The sequence below is a fragment of the Sabethes cyaneus genome, chromosome 3 (genome assembly GCF_943734655.1).
Source record: "Sabethes cyaneus chromosome 3, idSabCyanKW18_F2, whole genome shotgun sequence".
Lineage (NCBI taxonomy): Eukaryota > Metazoa > Arthropoda > Insecta > Diptera > Culicidae > Sabethes > Sabethes cyaneus.
In genome coordinates, this window is record NC_071355.1 from 151,164,706 (window position 1) to 151,181,858 (window position 17,153).

General features: G+C 38.7%; 1 protein-coding gene across 1 annotated transcript in view; it reads right to left on the minus strand.

Moving 5' to 3' along the window:
• Window positions 1-5,688: 5,688 nt before the first annotated feature.
• LOC128740273 (prolyl endopeptidase FAP) overlaps window positions 5,689-17,153 on the minus strand; it is an 80,784-nt gene continuing 69,319 nt past the window's right edge. The window contains exons 12-15 of the mRNA XM_053835812.1: window positions 12,190-12,542; window positions 12,003-12,121; window positions 11,271-11,456; window positions 5,689-5,763 (exon numbers count right to left, since the gene is read on the minus strand). Coding sequence (XP_053691787.1) covers window positions 5,713-5,763; window positions 11,271-11,456; window positions 12,003-12,121; window positions 12,190-12,542 — 709 coding nt within the window. The 3' untranslated portion in view covers window positions 5,689-5,712. The remainder of the gene's footprint in view (window positions 5,764-11,270; window positions 11,457-12,002; window positions 12,122-12,189; window positions 12,543-17,153) is intronic.

Below are 17,153 nucleotides of genomic sequence, written 5' to 3' on the forward strand. Positions count from 1 at the left end.
ATCACCACGTCGCATCCACGTGAAAATTCATGTAAACTTCTGTACAGCACTTACGTGAACTTCATGTACCAGCTAATGGGAAAATTGATAAAATTTACCGGGATCGTACGTAGACTGGTTAGTATGAGTGCGAGTTACCAACAATTCACGTGAATGTTACATGAAAAGTTTGATGGATGAGAATTACCTATGTTTTCACGTAAACTTGACGTGCTGATTTTTTTGAGTGTAGCAAACTATGCTCGGATAAACTGAAGACCATCGTGGAGGGACTTGTCCCGACACACACCTTTACAGTGTGGTGAAATACGTTACGGTTTGGAAAAGGCGGAAAATGCTGACAGTCTGCAAGTTTCTGACGATGAGATAGTGGCAGTAGCTAGACGACACGCGCGCGGTCCAGATGAAAACCCTAATATGGCCTCGAAAGCAGCAATAAAAGCGTACCCAAATATGTTCTGGACAGTACTGCTTAAATGTCGGGAGGATGGTTATTTCCCGGACAAGTGGAAGACATAGAAGTATAGGCCGATATGACCGAGAAGTTGATGTCGCATCGCTCGCGTGTATTCGTCACTGGAGGCCGTAAAATGTCACTCGCGCTCATGAGCTGTTGGTATTGGCTTGCATCGTAAGTGGGCTGTGCAGAAGGACGCTACGAGATTGTGCGCTCGCAACTGGTTGTTTATCCTACCTCGCTTCTCACGTTGGATACCTCGCTTCTCACACTCGCTTGCGTAAGAGTGGGTATCGTTTGCTTCTCGCTCAATTTGCAACTTTGGTTGCAATATGCATGCGCTCAAAACTCTCAATGGTTAAAACATGACATCACCCAGCTAGCATTTTTATATGTATATAAAAGTTGAAACTAACCATTTAGTACATATATACATGCTAATAAATCGTATTTGATGCGCAAAATTGGCATATCCGTGGTATTTTGGAGGCGATATACGTGATGAGGAATAAACATACGCGTTTCATCGATATAAGTAATTATATACGATAATATCCAATTAAGCCCGACCCGCTTCGTACTGCTATACGATTCTGTGCTGAATATCGCATGTATGTCAGCTAATATCATTATATACGACTGAAAACCAACTTTGGCGGCCTTTATTCAGCTTTAGTTACGATTCTGAATTTGTGAAGAGTTATTTACGATAATTTTCGGTTATTGGTGTACGATTTGGTGCTAGCTGGGCAAGTCGAAAGTCACGACCTAACACTAAGCATCTGCGGGGCATCGCCGTTGCCATAGTATACCCGTAGCGGCTGGAGATAGTGAAGAAACTGTGAAGATGCATTTAAGCAAGAAATCGTACTCGAGTAAAATTCAACGCACCATGAAGTTGACCATCCTCAAAACACTAATAAGACATAAGAGGTTATGCTTACGGTGAATCAGCGCGCCTTTACTGTCTTTGAATGGAAGGAGTTGCGCATCATCTACTGTGGACTGCAGGCAGATAATGAAACAAGGAAAAGGTGAATGAAAATTGACCGGCTACAGTAGGCTTGCCACAATGTAACGACGTCGGATGACAGCCTACTGAAAATAATTTCTGGACAACGACCGGGCTGGAACGTGAAGACAAGGCGCACATCGGGCAGGATGGCTAGACCAACGCAGATTGTCAGTCTGACGACGAACAGCCATGAATCGCATTGAATGGAGACGTCTTCTGTGTACAGGACAGGCCACTCAGGCAGAGCCGTAGCGTGACATTATGGCGCCCTTGGCGAAGACGTAATTTGGTGCCCCTTCGTATGCTTAATCAGTATTCCTTCCAAATTTATCGGTTTTCGAGTTGTACAATCGTGCACAATTCGTAGAATGATCCTTATACAGGAGGCTATACTTAACGTATGCATCATACAAAATAAGCTGATTTTAACGATTTTCCATGCGGTTATCCTGCCACCTGGTGGTAAATTCACCTACGCATTGTCAAATGCCAATCGTAGCAAACCGGTTGTGTACAGAAAAAAAAATTGACAGCGTTATCAGTTGATTTGCAATTGCACTGGCGACAATTATCAAGCAACTACGCTCGATGCTTTATTCGTACTGCTAGCTTCACTCCGGAGCGAAGAAGTTGGATATCGTATGGCACTTCGTGTCCGCCGAATATAACCGATCAGCTATTTACAACATCCCCTCCTACTGGAGAAAGGCGAGAGCGTACCACGAAAGTTTGGTTCCGGCCGCTCAACGCTGAAAGGTGATAGTAAAGTGCAGCCGAAGCTTAATAGATAGATTAAGAGCAAAGTGGCTAAACAAAACGGACATTTTTATGCGAAGTGTCAGTCGAGGTCGGCCGTTTTTGAGCAGCAAGCAGTCACCCAGAAGGAGCGGCGTAAGCGTCAAACATGTCCTACGATGAGCCGATGTAGACGATGACATCAAATATATCTCGCACACCAAATTCTCGACGAAAGTCCTTCTTTAACTGACGATCTGTAAGAAGGGAAAGTGTAAGCCACTATTCTATCCTTTGGGGCTTGCGATGAACGGAAAGATGAACCTGCTGGAAGTTGCCGGTAAGGATACGACCATTTGGGGAAAATTTAATCTGTTGCATTCTATTTTGCAATATTTTTTATCACCATCTGAAATTAATCCGTTTTAAAGCATACGTTACTGTAGTTCAGACCTTTTTCGGTGCCCTCAAGGGCTAGCGCCCCTGGCGGGTGCCAGTCTGGCCAAACGCACGATACGGCGCGGTTGTCACGGAAATTTACCTTAGGCAAGAAACAATTTTCTGCTGTTGTCTACAAAACCATCTGCAATACTTTAACATGAGTATTAGTTTAAACAGATTCCTAAGACAAACCATATAATTGATATTAAATATCTTGATATAGTTGTAAGATGATAGTTATCAGTCCAACCGGTACCTATATTGTGCATATTCAAACAATCCATTGTTTGAGTCTACTGAACAAACAAGTGGACAATTTCATTGCGACATTTTTATTTTCGAGGAATGTGTTGAAATTTAAACATCAACACTGCCGGGCGTTATCAGCTGTGGCTGAAAACCAGAGAAATTCTCTTGCGAGACGCATATTTTTTTTCATAATCTCCTTTACAGCTCTGTAGGATTTAGAATTAATTTATGGTTTCGCATTAATGCTCCGAGGAAATTAGTATGCTTTAGGTTTTACCGTCGCTGCTGCGTCGCAGGGGCGCGATATTGAAGCCCCAATTGCTGTGGTTCATTAAGAAAGTCTCACCCGACGGTGAATTTTTATCGACGTTTTTATTCCGATTTGCTGCAGTGCAAAAACCATCAACTGGTTGCGATTTTGACCGTGGCATAAAATTTATTGCCCACAAATCGCTAGCTTGTTCTACAGATGCTGTTGAATGTTGCATCGCGAGCATTCACAAGCTGCTTCACAATCCATTGAAAATTGTGGCATTACACACCGCCGAGTATGAAATAGTGCTCTTTGACAAAAGCGTACCCTCGTTCGATTGCGCGCTGCAAACGTGGTGCTCGAATAATGGGCGAGACGTGTCCTTTGATGCTGTGTAGGGGAGATTTATGTTCGCTGAAAGCGTCGGTCGTTCGTACCTGCTTCACCCCCATGAGAGGTTATTTCTACTTGAAAATGGATAGTGAAGATATCAGTGGTTTCATATTGGACTACCGAGAATAGTGTATTGCAAATTCAATGCAAAGAAAAAAGGTTAGAATCTTTTATTTAATTTACTTAATATGAACGACGTAACTACTCATCACTAAAGTCATTACTGTCTTTGTCTTTATTTTGTCGATCAACTAATGGAAAAACTTCTTATGAATCAATAGGGGTGAGTCGATAAACAATCCAATTGGAGATTATATTTAAAACTTAGAAAAATTGAAAAATAAGTAAATTGGTTTTTTAAGAATTGCTTTCCATTAATTTTATATTCGAACATAATACGCTTTTCGTATTATTTCAATGATTTTCCTGATATCCGACACCTCGCCGCAAAAGTTAAATATGATGCTCCAAATGGTAAATACATTAGCTAAGCAAATGTACATTCGCACAATAAATATTACCCGACCACCTTTACAATTGCTTCGTTGAATAGAAATTACACGGAGTATTGTTTTCGGTCTTCCTGGTTTGCTTCAACGGAGCAAACCTCCCCACTCGGTTATCGCTCCGGCACTTGTTTGAACTGGCCTGCCCAAAGGCCAAACGAATGCATCCTTTCTAAACGATTTTATCACACCTCAAATTAACCGGGTAAGGCGAGAAAACTCCCACTCAAGCTCCCACACCCCGCCACACCAGGAATGAATCTGCTGTAGGTAGCCCACCGAAGAAGCGGGTTTAAAGAAAATAACAGCGTTAATTAGTCGACATTCCCTGGACTCTGCCGTGGGACGTGGGCATGAGCATCTATCGGTATTAGCTTTGTTTGAAAATGAGTATAAAATATTCAGGACTTGATGGTTGTTTTCGTTAAACAGTCATTATACGCATGATGGCCACGAAAGTCGGTAGAATATTGTCGCGGTTTATTAGTTTCCAAAATTTTAATACCTCTTGTTATACCACAACGAATGCGATTACTTTTGTGTTCAAAATTTCTTACCATTTTTTTGCTCAAAAATGTCTGGGCGGATATATGGAGCTGCTATTAAATGATACTAGTACGTACTAAATCATAGATAATGCTGAAAGAATAAATAACAGTGAATATTTTCCTGTCACATAACAAATGGGGGCCGCGATTGCTTTAAACCTATTCGATCCTCTTGAGCCTTTGTTCATGATGTCTAACGTACATGTTACTGTTCCGTAAATATTAAATCTCTCAATGGTTTCGTGGTATGGGGGCGGTCTTTATTATGAAAATATAAATTGATTTATGCAAATAGCGAAGAAATCGTTTAAGGATTTGCATTATTTGCATAGATGTCGTTTTTTTTACACAAGACAGTCTATACCAGAACGAATGCTAACAACAATGAAAACTGAAAAGGATTTGCTCAATTCGGTAAGATCTAGATTACTGCTAAATGCGAAACAGCCTATACAGAGATAATACACAAATCAGTTCGTTAAGCATTGCCAAAAGAACTAAGCACCTTAATGTCGCATTTTACTCCTTAACATGGTTTGCTTTAAATAATCCATGCTAAAGTTAAGTATTGCATTCATTTATCGCTAAATTGCAACCAGCCCGCAATGCACCGTCAATTCGGAAGTAAGTCACAACCATATTTTCCCGGACTTCATTTCACTTGCATACTGTCAGGGAAGGAGTACCTAAACAGTGTGTTTTTTGCATCCTATAATTTAATAAGAAAGCTCTCTTCTTTGCTTTCGGTCCTACTACTACGCGACCACCAGCTACAAGTTTACAGTCTAAAGTTTTTCCTACTGAAGTGATTCGTTATGATGATGTTCAACGAGATATTTGTTTTGTTGTTGTTGTTGTCTTCTCAAGGCTATTAGAGGCAGCACCAACTGTTTCTGCTACGGTTAAACGGTGTGAAACGTAGGGAAAACACTAAATGTAAGGCGGCTCCGTCTGCATCGAACGGTGGAGCCACGCTGCCGCTAGTAAATGCCTACCTTTAGAGCAGTTTCAGATCATACTGCTCTGCTGTGCTACGAGATGCTCGAAGAAGTAGGAAGAAACTTTTACATGAAACTTGACGCTGGGTCAATGTCGCCGAAGTAGTCCAGCAAATATTAATCGCTGGAGCCACCGTTACCGAGGCCAGCTTTCACTTCCTGGGGCACCTGTTGGAAAATATAGAAATAATTGGTTAGTTTCCATAAACTTGAAAGTTGATCTTAGATTAAGGTTCAACTGAAGGCTGAAAACATAATTTATGTTGGATCCACGCTGTTCTATTCGGTTATTTTGAATCGTTTTTTTCTGGAGTTTAGCATTTCGTTTTCGTTTTCAATAATCTGAAATACTACCACATGTCACAATCCACAAAAACTAATTCTCGGGTAATTTTTCAAATAGACCTATGTGACAATGAGAGATTCTCTTCCTGTCTCCTTTATTTCGCTTTTTACGGCGATACTAATGCATTTTAACACATCAGCTTTGCATGAATCGGTTCCCGGTGTCACTAGTTAGTTTATTGTTTTGAAAATTTTCTGCTCCATGCATTTATGTAGCCATGAAAAGCGAAGGAGACGAGACGCGAAGAGAATCTCTCATTGTCACATAGGTCTATTTGAAAAATTACCCGAGAATTAGATTAAAATTTTGACAACAAACGTTTCTCTGAATTACGGAGTGTGGTTACAAACTTCGGGTTTTCAACAAAAAGAATATAGTTTTGTTCATTTGCAAATTTGCCAACTTTTAGCAAGACAACCTGCTACTAGTTCATGGTTTCCCTCAAAGCACCTAAAGCACTTTTTTGTCGAATTGAAAAGAAATTCTTTATATATAGGTTTCTCAGTGCCGCGCGTGGGCTTCAAACTTTTATAGACCACTTTTGCTCTATTTTATTAGAGAAAGATGAAACTTTTTCTTTCTCAATTTTCGGCTTCTGTTAACATGTTCAACAAAGGAACTTTATTTTATTAGCTGCTAGCTGACCCGTTAAACTTCGTACTGCTACAGATCGAACCGAAGATTGTGTTCATTTCTATTTGAAATAGTTGATCTAAAAATAACTAAAAGGTGTTACTTCGTCAAACAAGAATGCGTGAAACTGATTAAAATTTCTAGTTCTATACAGTAAACTTGCCCACTTTATTCATTGTACAACGCCAATTTACCCTAAACTGTATCTGGTTTCCAACAGTTTATTGGGTTTCTTAGGGTTCCGCTTAACGATAACCCAACTTTTCTCGATTTGCTGAAGCTCTGGCCCATTGGACGGGATTTTGTCCTTGGGCATCACCTGCACCCTGCACGTAGTTGGCGCCATACAACTCCGTTGTCTTTGTTCCATAATGGCAGGATGTCAAATCCGACCAAAACAACATGGAACAATCGTATTGCTTCAGGAAAAGCACTGGCAGTTTTTTCTGACGCTTATTCACATAAACTTTTTGATTGACAGTACCGGCTACAATGAAAACGTTGAAAAGTCAGTGGTACCAACACAGCCTGTCAAGCTAGAGATATCGTAGCGAAGTTCGACAGTTTCATATACGTAAAAATGTCTGCCAGTGTTCCCCTACCGGTTGCCTCATAGCATTTCTATTGGACGTCTGCCGTAGGTTTCGTCCTCTGTCACCACGCAATCTATCTTCGTCACATACTGCTTCCGGGATTCAGTTTGCCCGTCTTATTTTGTTTAATGTCGGGATTTGGAGTCCCTATACCTTCTGACGTAAAATCCGCATCCACGCCGAACCGGGATGGATTGTGTTGATTCAAACAGTCTTGTATGGGAGCCCCCCCCCCTCCTAAAAAGGTAAGCGGTTCTGATTCACCATGGAAATTCTTGCCTCCAAAAACACCCACACGCCAAATATGCTTCCATTTGATTGATTAGTTCTCGAGTTATGAAGAAATTTGTATTTCATTTGTATAGGAGCTCCCCGCCCCTCCTAAAGTGGGGGGCTAATTCACCATAGAAAAAATTCTTGCCTCCAAAAACCTTCATATGCCAAATTTGGTTTCATTTGCTTGATTAGTTCTCGTGTTATGAGGAAATTTGTATTTCATTTGTATGGAAGCCGCCCCCCCCTCTCTGAATCGCCGTGAAAATTTGCATGCACGGGTTTTTGGGAGCAGAGAAGGTTCTTATAATAGTTAGAGACTTCTCCCATCGCTAAGAGGGGGGCTCCCATACAAATGAAACACAAATTTCTGCATAATTAGAGAACTAATCAAGCGAATGGAACCAAATTTGGCATGTGGGTGGTTTTGGAGACAAGAAATTTTTTCTATGGTGATTGATGACCCCTTCCCTCTTTAGGAGGGGAATTATGACCCCCAGCTAGCATTTTCATATGTATAAAAAAGGTAAAAATCAGTATTACGTACAGATATACATGCTAAATAAATCGTATTTCATGCGCAAAATTGGCATATTCGTACTATTTTGGAAGCGATATACGTGATTACGAATAATTTTGAGCGTTACGACTATATAAGTATTTATATACGATAATATACGATTAAGCGCGAGTCGCTCTGTACTACTCTACGATATTGTGCTGAAAATCGTAAATATGTCAGTCATTATCATTATATACGATAGAAAATCAACTTGATCCCACTTTATCCAGATTTAGTCACGATTTCGAGTTTATTAGGAGATATTTACGATTGTTTTCGTACATTGATATACGAGTTGGTGCTAGCTCCGTTGGAGGGAGGCTCCCATACAAATGAAATACAAATTTCCTCTATAGTATATCACTATTCACTATTTGTTGTCAGCAATAGCCCGTGGTAGATCAACGGATCTCGGGGTTGCTCGAAGGACTTATTTCTTCAGTCGGCGATAGCCCGATTGGGGTCGCATTGAATACACTAAGTCTGAAGTCGAAATGGCTTGCTTTATTAGTCAAAGGGTTTGCTTTTACAGTTGAATTTTGGTGGAAAATATCGGTAATGCATATCGATATTTTCCCTATTCTAAATGCATTCTTAAAGCTAAAAAGAGATAGACTACTGGGACAGAAAGATTCTTTGTTCGATACATTTGGTTCTGGAGCTGTAATTTGAATCCTTACTGAACACCGAGTCATATCGGCCACCGACGGGTCGGAGAAACAGCTCAGCAGAATGCGTGCACTTGTGAAGTGTACGCATGACGCTGGCGCTTGCGTTCGGTGCCCGCCGTGTGTCTCAATACGGTCGGAGTTTTGTCTGTTTTGTTTTGACCTGTTGCATAATATTTGTTTACATGGTGATGTGTATGGCTAGGGTTGAGTACGGATAGTACACCTCCTATCTCGAGAACCAACCAAGCAAATGGAACCAAATTTGGCATGTGGGGGTTTTCGGAGGCAAGAATTTTTTCTATGATGAATCAGGACCCCTCCCCTCTTTAGCAGGGGGGGCTCCCATACAAATGAAATATAAATTTCCTCATAACTCGAGAACTAATCAAGCAAATGGAACCAAATTTTGCATGTGGGGGAGGCGGCAAGAATTCTTTCAATGATGAATTGGGACCCATCCCCTGTTTAAGAGGGGGCCCCCATACAAATGAAATACAAATTTCCTCATAACTCGAGAACTAATTAAGCAAATGCATCCAAATTTGGCATGTAGGGGATTTTAGAGGCATGAATTTATTTTATGGTGGTTTGAGACCCCTCACCCCTGTAGTAGTGGGATAAGGACTCTCAAACAAATAAAATAGATATTTTTGAGTAACTGAAAAACTAATCGAACTCAAGAAATTTCAAACTCTTCCATAAAACATTAGTCAATAAGGCTACTATAAATATTTTATCAAGTTGTTGTCCTTCCAGTGTTGGGCAACTGAACGGAAAGAGAATTTTTTAATCGAGCAAAACTAACGTATTTTTACCTAAAGTTTAAACGTGAAAACCAAATCTGTTCTTGCTTTTCATATACATGATATTGTTTTCCATGCAAAAACCTACGAAAAGAAAAAAATGGCGATTTTTGCAAATTCTATTGTTTGAATTTCCATTTCTGTCTGGTGTTAGACGCGTTAACATGAGTGTCTGGAGTCATTTTTCGAGTTCTTTTAGGCTGTAGAGCCCACAGACAATTAATTTTATTAAAAAAAATTCGACTTACATCCCACAAATTATTTTTTGCCTTCCGATTTTTAAAACCAATTTCAAAAACTAAAATTTGCTCCGCTTTATCAGCCGCTTTCTGGCTAAGCAATGGGAGGAGTTGTTTTCTACTTTACTGTGAGGAAAAAATTCAAATTTGTATATTAAACTACCCATGCTTTCATAGTTACGTAACTGCCAAAATGAATCATCTAAGGTTGACCTCCTCAGAAACTTGCAAGACTCGAGATTGTGACAAAGATCATTCGAGATTCACGATTTATGTACAACACAGTTTAATTTGTGGCAATACGAAGTTTGTCGAGTCAGCTAGTGATATATAAATATAAATATGAGAACGGATGGTACTGTTGTCTCCGTTTCTTCTTCCCCTGTAGATTCGAAAATGTATCATTCATCAAATTATATTTCATCTAGATACATTTTAAGAATCATCTCTGCGGCAAATGTTGCTCAGTGGGTCTGGCAGATTTAATATTTATTTTGTATAAACATATACCCGGTATATAGAATTATACATGGTAAATATTAATACAAGAAGACAAGATGTGCGTTTGAGATTAACTCTAACAAACACCAGGATCAAACTGGCTGGGTATACATTAGATTAATTGATTGATTGATTGATTAAAACTCAATGCAAAGCTTGTTGCTCTACTATCTATCTTTATATCGAGAAAAATATAAAGCTAATCTATCGACAACCGCGGCGGTTTCGGTCTGTTAGCAAAAAGTATTCGTGGAGTTCAGTCGGTATGTTTAGTGTTAATCATAGAAACGTTTTATTCACAGGATGGTATAACCGCGTTTCGAGTCATATAACATGGCACTTTGCCAAGCTAGAAATATCTGCAACTAATTTTGCAACTGACCACTGTAATTATTAAAATACATTAGGTCCTTTTACAATTCGGATGTCTTTTTATGATATTTTCCACTAACTTCGAATAAATAGATATAAAATAAAACAGAAATAAAGTTGCACAAAATAGATAAGATGTCATGTTTAGCTGTTTTACTAAAAACGGTAAATCTATACTAATAATTTTGAGGTAGTGGAGAGATTTATTGTCATATTTTTTGAACAATGTATCTCGAGTATTTTCTTATTGCATTAATATAGTAATTTACTGAATAGTTTGGGAAATTAACCATTACATTAAAAAAACTGCGGTATTAATAATAAGCAATGATGTGCGTCTACCTAAAAGTTATTAAATTCAATGTCTTATTTCGTCATTTACTTATATAGCTTAAAATTACGTGATTCGCTAAATCATTTAAAAAAGGTTTATTGTCATAATCGTATAAGAAGCGAGTTCGTTCACAAAAAAATATCTCCTCACACCTAGGCTTACCACTGAACGCCACCGGCAACGAAACGATTAAGCCTCCGAGATTGAGTCGAAAACAAACTGTTACGAGCTTTCCAGAAGCATATGGGTAGTAAAGTAATTCGTTCCAGCCTTTTCTTCGAAATGGCAATTCACTTAACCCTCTATGTAGTGTTAATGGTTTGCTCGGAAAATACACTCTGCACTTACCAGCTTCCGGAAGCAATCCTCGAAGAACAGCGTCATCGATCGGTACAGATGCCGCTTCACGCCGGCCAAGTTGTGACCCTCGTCTGGGTATATCAGCTGCTTGAAGAGGGCTCCTTTGGCCGACAGTGTCTTAGAGAATACCATGCTCTGTTGAAAGTGCACATTATCGTCTGCCGTGCCATGGATCTTTCATGGGTAGCCATGGAAAAAGGAAAGTGTGGAAACGGATAGATTAAATACAGGAGAATTTAATTTTCGAAACATTCACTACACAAATTGCATATTTTGTGGTGAGCGGAGGCAGTAAGTTAGGCCAGAACCTTCCAACCAGTCCACTGGTGGTTGTTCTATGTAGCGTAAAATTGAATGATTAATGACCGTGTAGCGTACTCTACGCCCATCGAGAAGTATGCTTTATGCTTGACTGGAGTTTGCTCTATTCTGATGAACAGTTGCGCTTAGATTAACATTTACTCGCAGCATGCTACGGAAGGGAAACTTCCGAGTTTTTGATCAATATTTTCTGTCAAACATTAATGAAAAACACTAGCAGGTACTTACTGTTTCGCTCTTAATTAAATTAAATTATAAGGTCTAAGCGAAAACTAAAGGGCAGTCTGCAAATATTTCATATTGTGTGACAATATAGCGTATGTAGATTTTGCGCTTGCATAAAACAGCCTGAATTGAATATAGAGCAAACAGAAACTGCTTGCTGAATGCTAAACTCACCATTAGAAACTGTTTATCGCGCAGCTTTTCAGCATGTTTAGATAAATCACTATCATCGTAGCCTTTGTAATTGTCGGTAACGTTCGGCAGGCCCATGTAGCGTTCCGTGTACGCCGAGTCTGTGCAAAGAGATTGAGTCGGAAATAATTTTGTCAGATGGCTTCATGGAGTGTGCAGGTCAATTTACCGTAAAGTTTCCAGTTAGTGACAGGAGCAACGCTGATGCCACACTGGAATAGCGTTGTCGGGCTGGCCATTGCCAGGGTGGCCGTGTAACCACCGTAGCTCCAGCCCCAGATGCCAACTCGTCGCTTGTCAACAAAGTGTAAACTATCGCGCAGGTATTCCGCCACTTCAAGCTGATCGGACACCTCCACGGTACCTAAACGGCGGTACACCTCATGCAGCAGCTGATAGCCCTGTCCACTGGAACCCCGGCCATCGATTTGTGTGATGATATAGTCTTTCGTTCCAGCTAGATATGTGTTCCAATCGAAGCGCCACTTGTCGGTAACGAGCTGTGTCCCAGGACCGGAGTAGCTGCGGGATGGAGTAAAAGTTCACTTGTTGGTTGGAAATTCTTTCAGGGTTGTTCATACGTTATGCTTATATCATTGTAAAGTGAGACATCATACGTATATTTTAGTCGTGGTGCATGGTTTTGAACCGCTACGTTGTTTAGAAATAGGATTTCCGTCAGTTTTAGATTTTAAGAGAAGGTGCGGAATTTTCTTTGGCTCGAAGGCGAGTAAATAATACACAATCTGTGTCACTGCTTTTATCTGGCACATTGTGTTAAAGATAAATTGTTAACATTTCCAGATGTTTCATAAATATTTTAGCATTTCTAGCAATATGTTAGCAAATGTAATAAATGTGATGCAACGTAGTTAGTTAACTATTGACTAATATTTTTGCAAGTAACATATTTTGTTATAAACTGATACTTAGCATGTATAGTGGTGGAACCTATATTGCTTATTTATAATTAAATGAGTTACAGTTGTCAGAATCTGTTATTGCGGAGATTCCACTTATTTAGATTCCCACGCGAAAATTATTAGCGTGGTTATTTGGTGCGTGTCCCACACATGCTTGCAACTTAGCAATTTGAACCATTAGTTTTTTGTTATTGCTTCCCCACCTCACCATTCCTTGCTTGACAAGCATTTTTCAATGTACCGTGGACCCCCGTTCATTTGAACGTTTTTAATCTGAACACTTTTTAATTTGAACCCCGTTGGCACGACGTGCAAATTAAAAATGGTTCAAACGTCATTCTCAATATGACATCATTTGCTTATGCAGACAATGCACATAAACACGATTTGTTTGTGCTGATCTAGCGTGTTTAATCTGTTTCACATACCACAATAGATCAAAATAATGGTCGTAGTGGTCAAATCTTCCGACAGAAAAAAATCTGTTTCACATTGCGTTTTCCCAACGATTATGGTAGAAATCCGATCGGAGAATGAAATATTCGTTGCTTGCAACTACCAACTGAATCAAACCACCAAGACAATAACAAAGAGCAGGGCAGCCAGGTCACATATATTTAGGGTTACCAGTAGTTCAAATTAAAAACTGACCCCGTTAGTTTGTATGAGGAATCGTTCAAATGAACGGGGGATCACAGTATTTGGTAAGTACATGATAATTATTATTAAAACATGCTTTTGCATAGGACTCGTAAAATTGCTGCAAGGCCCAATACAAACTCTCCTTTTTTTATTATTATTACTCATATTGCTATAACATTATTATTTAAGAGTTTGTAGAAATTTTTTAGCTATTATTTCAGCTATTTTACCTCTTATGTCAAGCTCGTCAATACCAAATTCAGATATGCAGTTATTCACCAAAAAATATCTGGATCAGGTATCCTTCAGTAATTTTCTCTTGCTCGGGAATGGACGATAGATATAATAGACGATTACTGGCGTGCCCAGACCAACACAGAAAGTGAGGAACTGACCTTTCAGTAAACATGTTATGCCCTGAAGAAATCAAGTAATCGTAGGATAGCGAATCTATTTTTACCCAATCAACTTAGGCTGCAGGATGGATTGATCTATGGCGGGTCTTCGTCTACTTTCCCGACATAGAGACGAAAAAACACCATTAGATGCCAATTGCATTTGAACTATTGCTTGACATTAATGTTTATGGAACACTCCTTCGTTATCGACGAAAAGATAATATTGAAAAAAATACAATTTTTCCCTATGATTTTTAAAAAAAGTCCACTTGGGTTTCCTACCTGCTTTGAATATGACGAAGAGAATTTGTTGATCACCCGTAGTTACTTGAAATGTTGAGCTGTAATTCAAAATATTTCTTTTTTTGCGGGAGTTGGATAGCGCTTGCACACGGTTTAAACAATTCGTGCATAAATTTTGGCAAACAAATGCTGTCTGTCCATGATAGACGAAAGAAATGTTACGTATGACGATGTGCAGTTTTCTTATGACAAACTTCCGCTGCAGCGTGAAAAATTGTTTCACTAAGAAATGTAAGTTTCGAAATATTTTATCTGCCTAAATAAATGGTGTACATGCCATGCCAGTAAGAAGTGTCAGATTAATCTCGTGTGAAAAACTTGAGTACTTTAGAATATAATTCTTTTAAAAACTCCGAATAAATTATAATAAATTAAAGCTCCGGAATTGTAGGTTGCGCTATGAAGATTTTTTACCTTAAATTTCATAAAGAAGACTGGAAACGTTCCCCAGCCCGGTAGACTTGATCAAAAAATTGCATTTGGACTCAAAGTGGCACTTGAATTTCGGCTTAAAATAGATATGAAATTGAACATAAAATTGAACTTCAATTTTGGGCCAATTGAGACGTAAAGACAGACCTGAAATTTAGATGAAAACTAGGCTTTGAATTGAACTCAAACTTGAACTTGAATATGGACTTTTGATTCGATTCGAAATCAGACCTAAGACAAGAATGGACGTGATACTTGAAATTTAACTTGCACTTGAAATTAATTTTAAAATTAAAGCTGAAATCGTACTTGATCACTAGACACAATCGTGGACAAGACACTTCTAACTCTTACAAAATGTTAAAATAAAACAAATTACTTTCACTTACTTACTTACTTCAGGACGAGAGCCGATGTCCAACCTATTTGTTTTATTTTAACATTTTGTAAGAGTTAGAAGTGTCTTGTCCGCGATTGTGTCTAGTGATTGTGGTGCTCTTACGTTGCACGAAAAATTTATTTGTTAAATCGTACTTGAATTTAGACAAAAAATTTACTTAAAATTGAACTTGAAGTTAGATTTGATATTGAACTCAAATTGGCTTTGGCATTAAATTTATCTTTGGGCCAATTTGGATTGGAACTTTATTGAATTATTAAAATTGAACTTGGTATTTTATTTGAAACTAGACATTATTTGAACGTGAAATTGGATTTGAAATTGCACTTGAAATTTGACTTCAAATTGAACCTGAAACTAAACATGAAATTGGAGTCAAGTGGACTTAAAATTGAATCGAAATTGGACTTGAAATATGATTTAAATTTGAATTTTAACTTCGACTGGAGAAGGTGCACATTGGGACCTCAGTGTGGGCACGTCAGTATGGACGATAGGTATAATGGATGACAGGCATAATGTGTGGCAGGCATAACCCAAGTAAAAAGTTTAAAGTCGATTGATTTTTTTTTAAATTTTCTAAAGGTTTTATTGCGGCATGAATCATTATCTCTAATTTTATCATGGTGCTGCGCAATACCACGATAATACAAGTCATAAACTACATATAACTAGCTATAAAACCATAAAAAACTGTTAATAAAACAACTGTATTGTGGTTGCTTATATTACCACTATAAAACTGGTAGGCTGTGACACATCTGTTATAAACTTACTATAAGTGGGGCGTAGCAATAAAATATGGCGCACCATTCAAAGTTGATCTTATTACGGTTGCAATAAAACTGTTAGTTTTATGGTGCTATTAATATGGCAACATCCTGGCCAATCAGATATATTGCTGCTATTTGTAGAATATTATGTAGAATATTAGAGGTCAACACCGAAATCATTTTTTAGGCGAGGCCATATTGCCGTTTTCTAGCAATTTTTTTTCACCAAACAACAATTGATCTAAGCAAACTATAACTTGCAGAAAGGAAGTTATTATTAGTCGGTTTTCATGTCAGAATGCAACTAGAATAATTTTGCCAAACTAAGATTTTATTTATTTATTTACTATTTGATGGGGCTTTCAACCGTTGGTTGGTTCGCCCCAAGTCAAACTAAGATTGACTAATCGAATATATTTATTCTGTTTAAACAACAGGTTTTCAAAAATAATTTTGATGACGCGTTAATTTCAGTTACTTATTATTCCAATATGCACGATAAAATTTAATGCGCATATGCTGCACAACAACGGAAATTGTTGAAAATTTATTGTATATGCTTTTGGATATTTTATTACGATAATGGTGCTGTAAATCAATTCGATCATGATGATCCGACAGTAAAACTTCACTGATTTAGTTTTTTGGGAAGCTTTGTTGGCCAAAGCGAAAAGCTTCGTTAGATTATGGCGGTTGCCGTCAAGCAGCGAAAGCATAATCGGTTTTGTTTATGCTTTCAGCAGAGCGTAATAAACTTAGGTACTTGAACTTATGACCTGACTCGTCAAAAGGTTATGAAAATCTGCCTCTTGGCCGAAAGGACGTTTTATAGCGGCCATCAGAAGGTTTTAGTGGAGCTCATAGTTTTATTAGCGATTTTATGAAATGGGTCATGAACGCCTCTAGAGGAACGAAATAAAGCTTAAATTGCTGCTTGGGAGTGGACGTAAGGCACTCTGCCGTTAGCTAGTAAATGGAGCTGGTATCGAATGGCCAAAACACAAATGGCCGAATCACAAATGGTCGAAACACACATGACCGAATCGCGAATGGTCGAATGTCATAGGAAATATTTGTAGCTTTCGACCTGCTCAAATCTTGGGTAAATACAGTCCTTACTTGCTGCCGCTCGAATAGACTTTATGGTTAGTTGCGAGTAAACACCCACGGCATGCGGCCTTTGCATCCTGAATCATCTAGGAAACGTTTGCTACTGACACGGTAAATAGACCTCGGATCTTATAATGAGTGTAACTCACTTG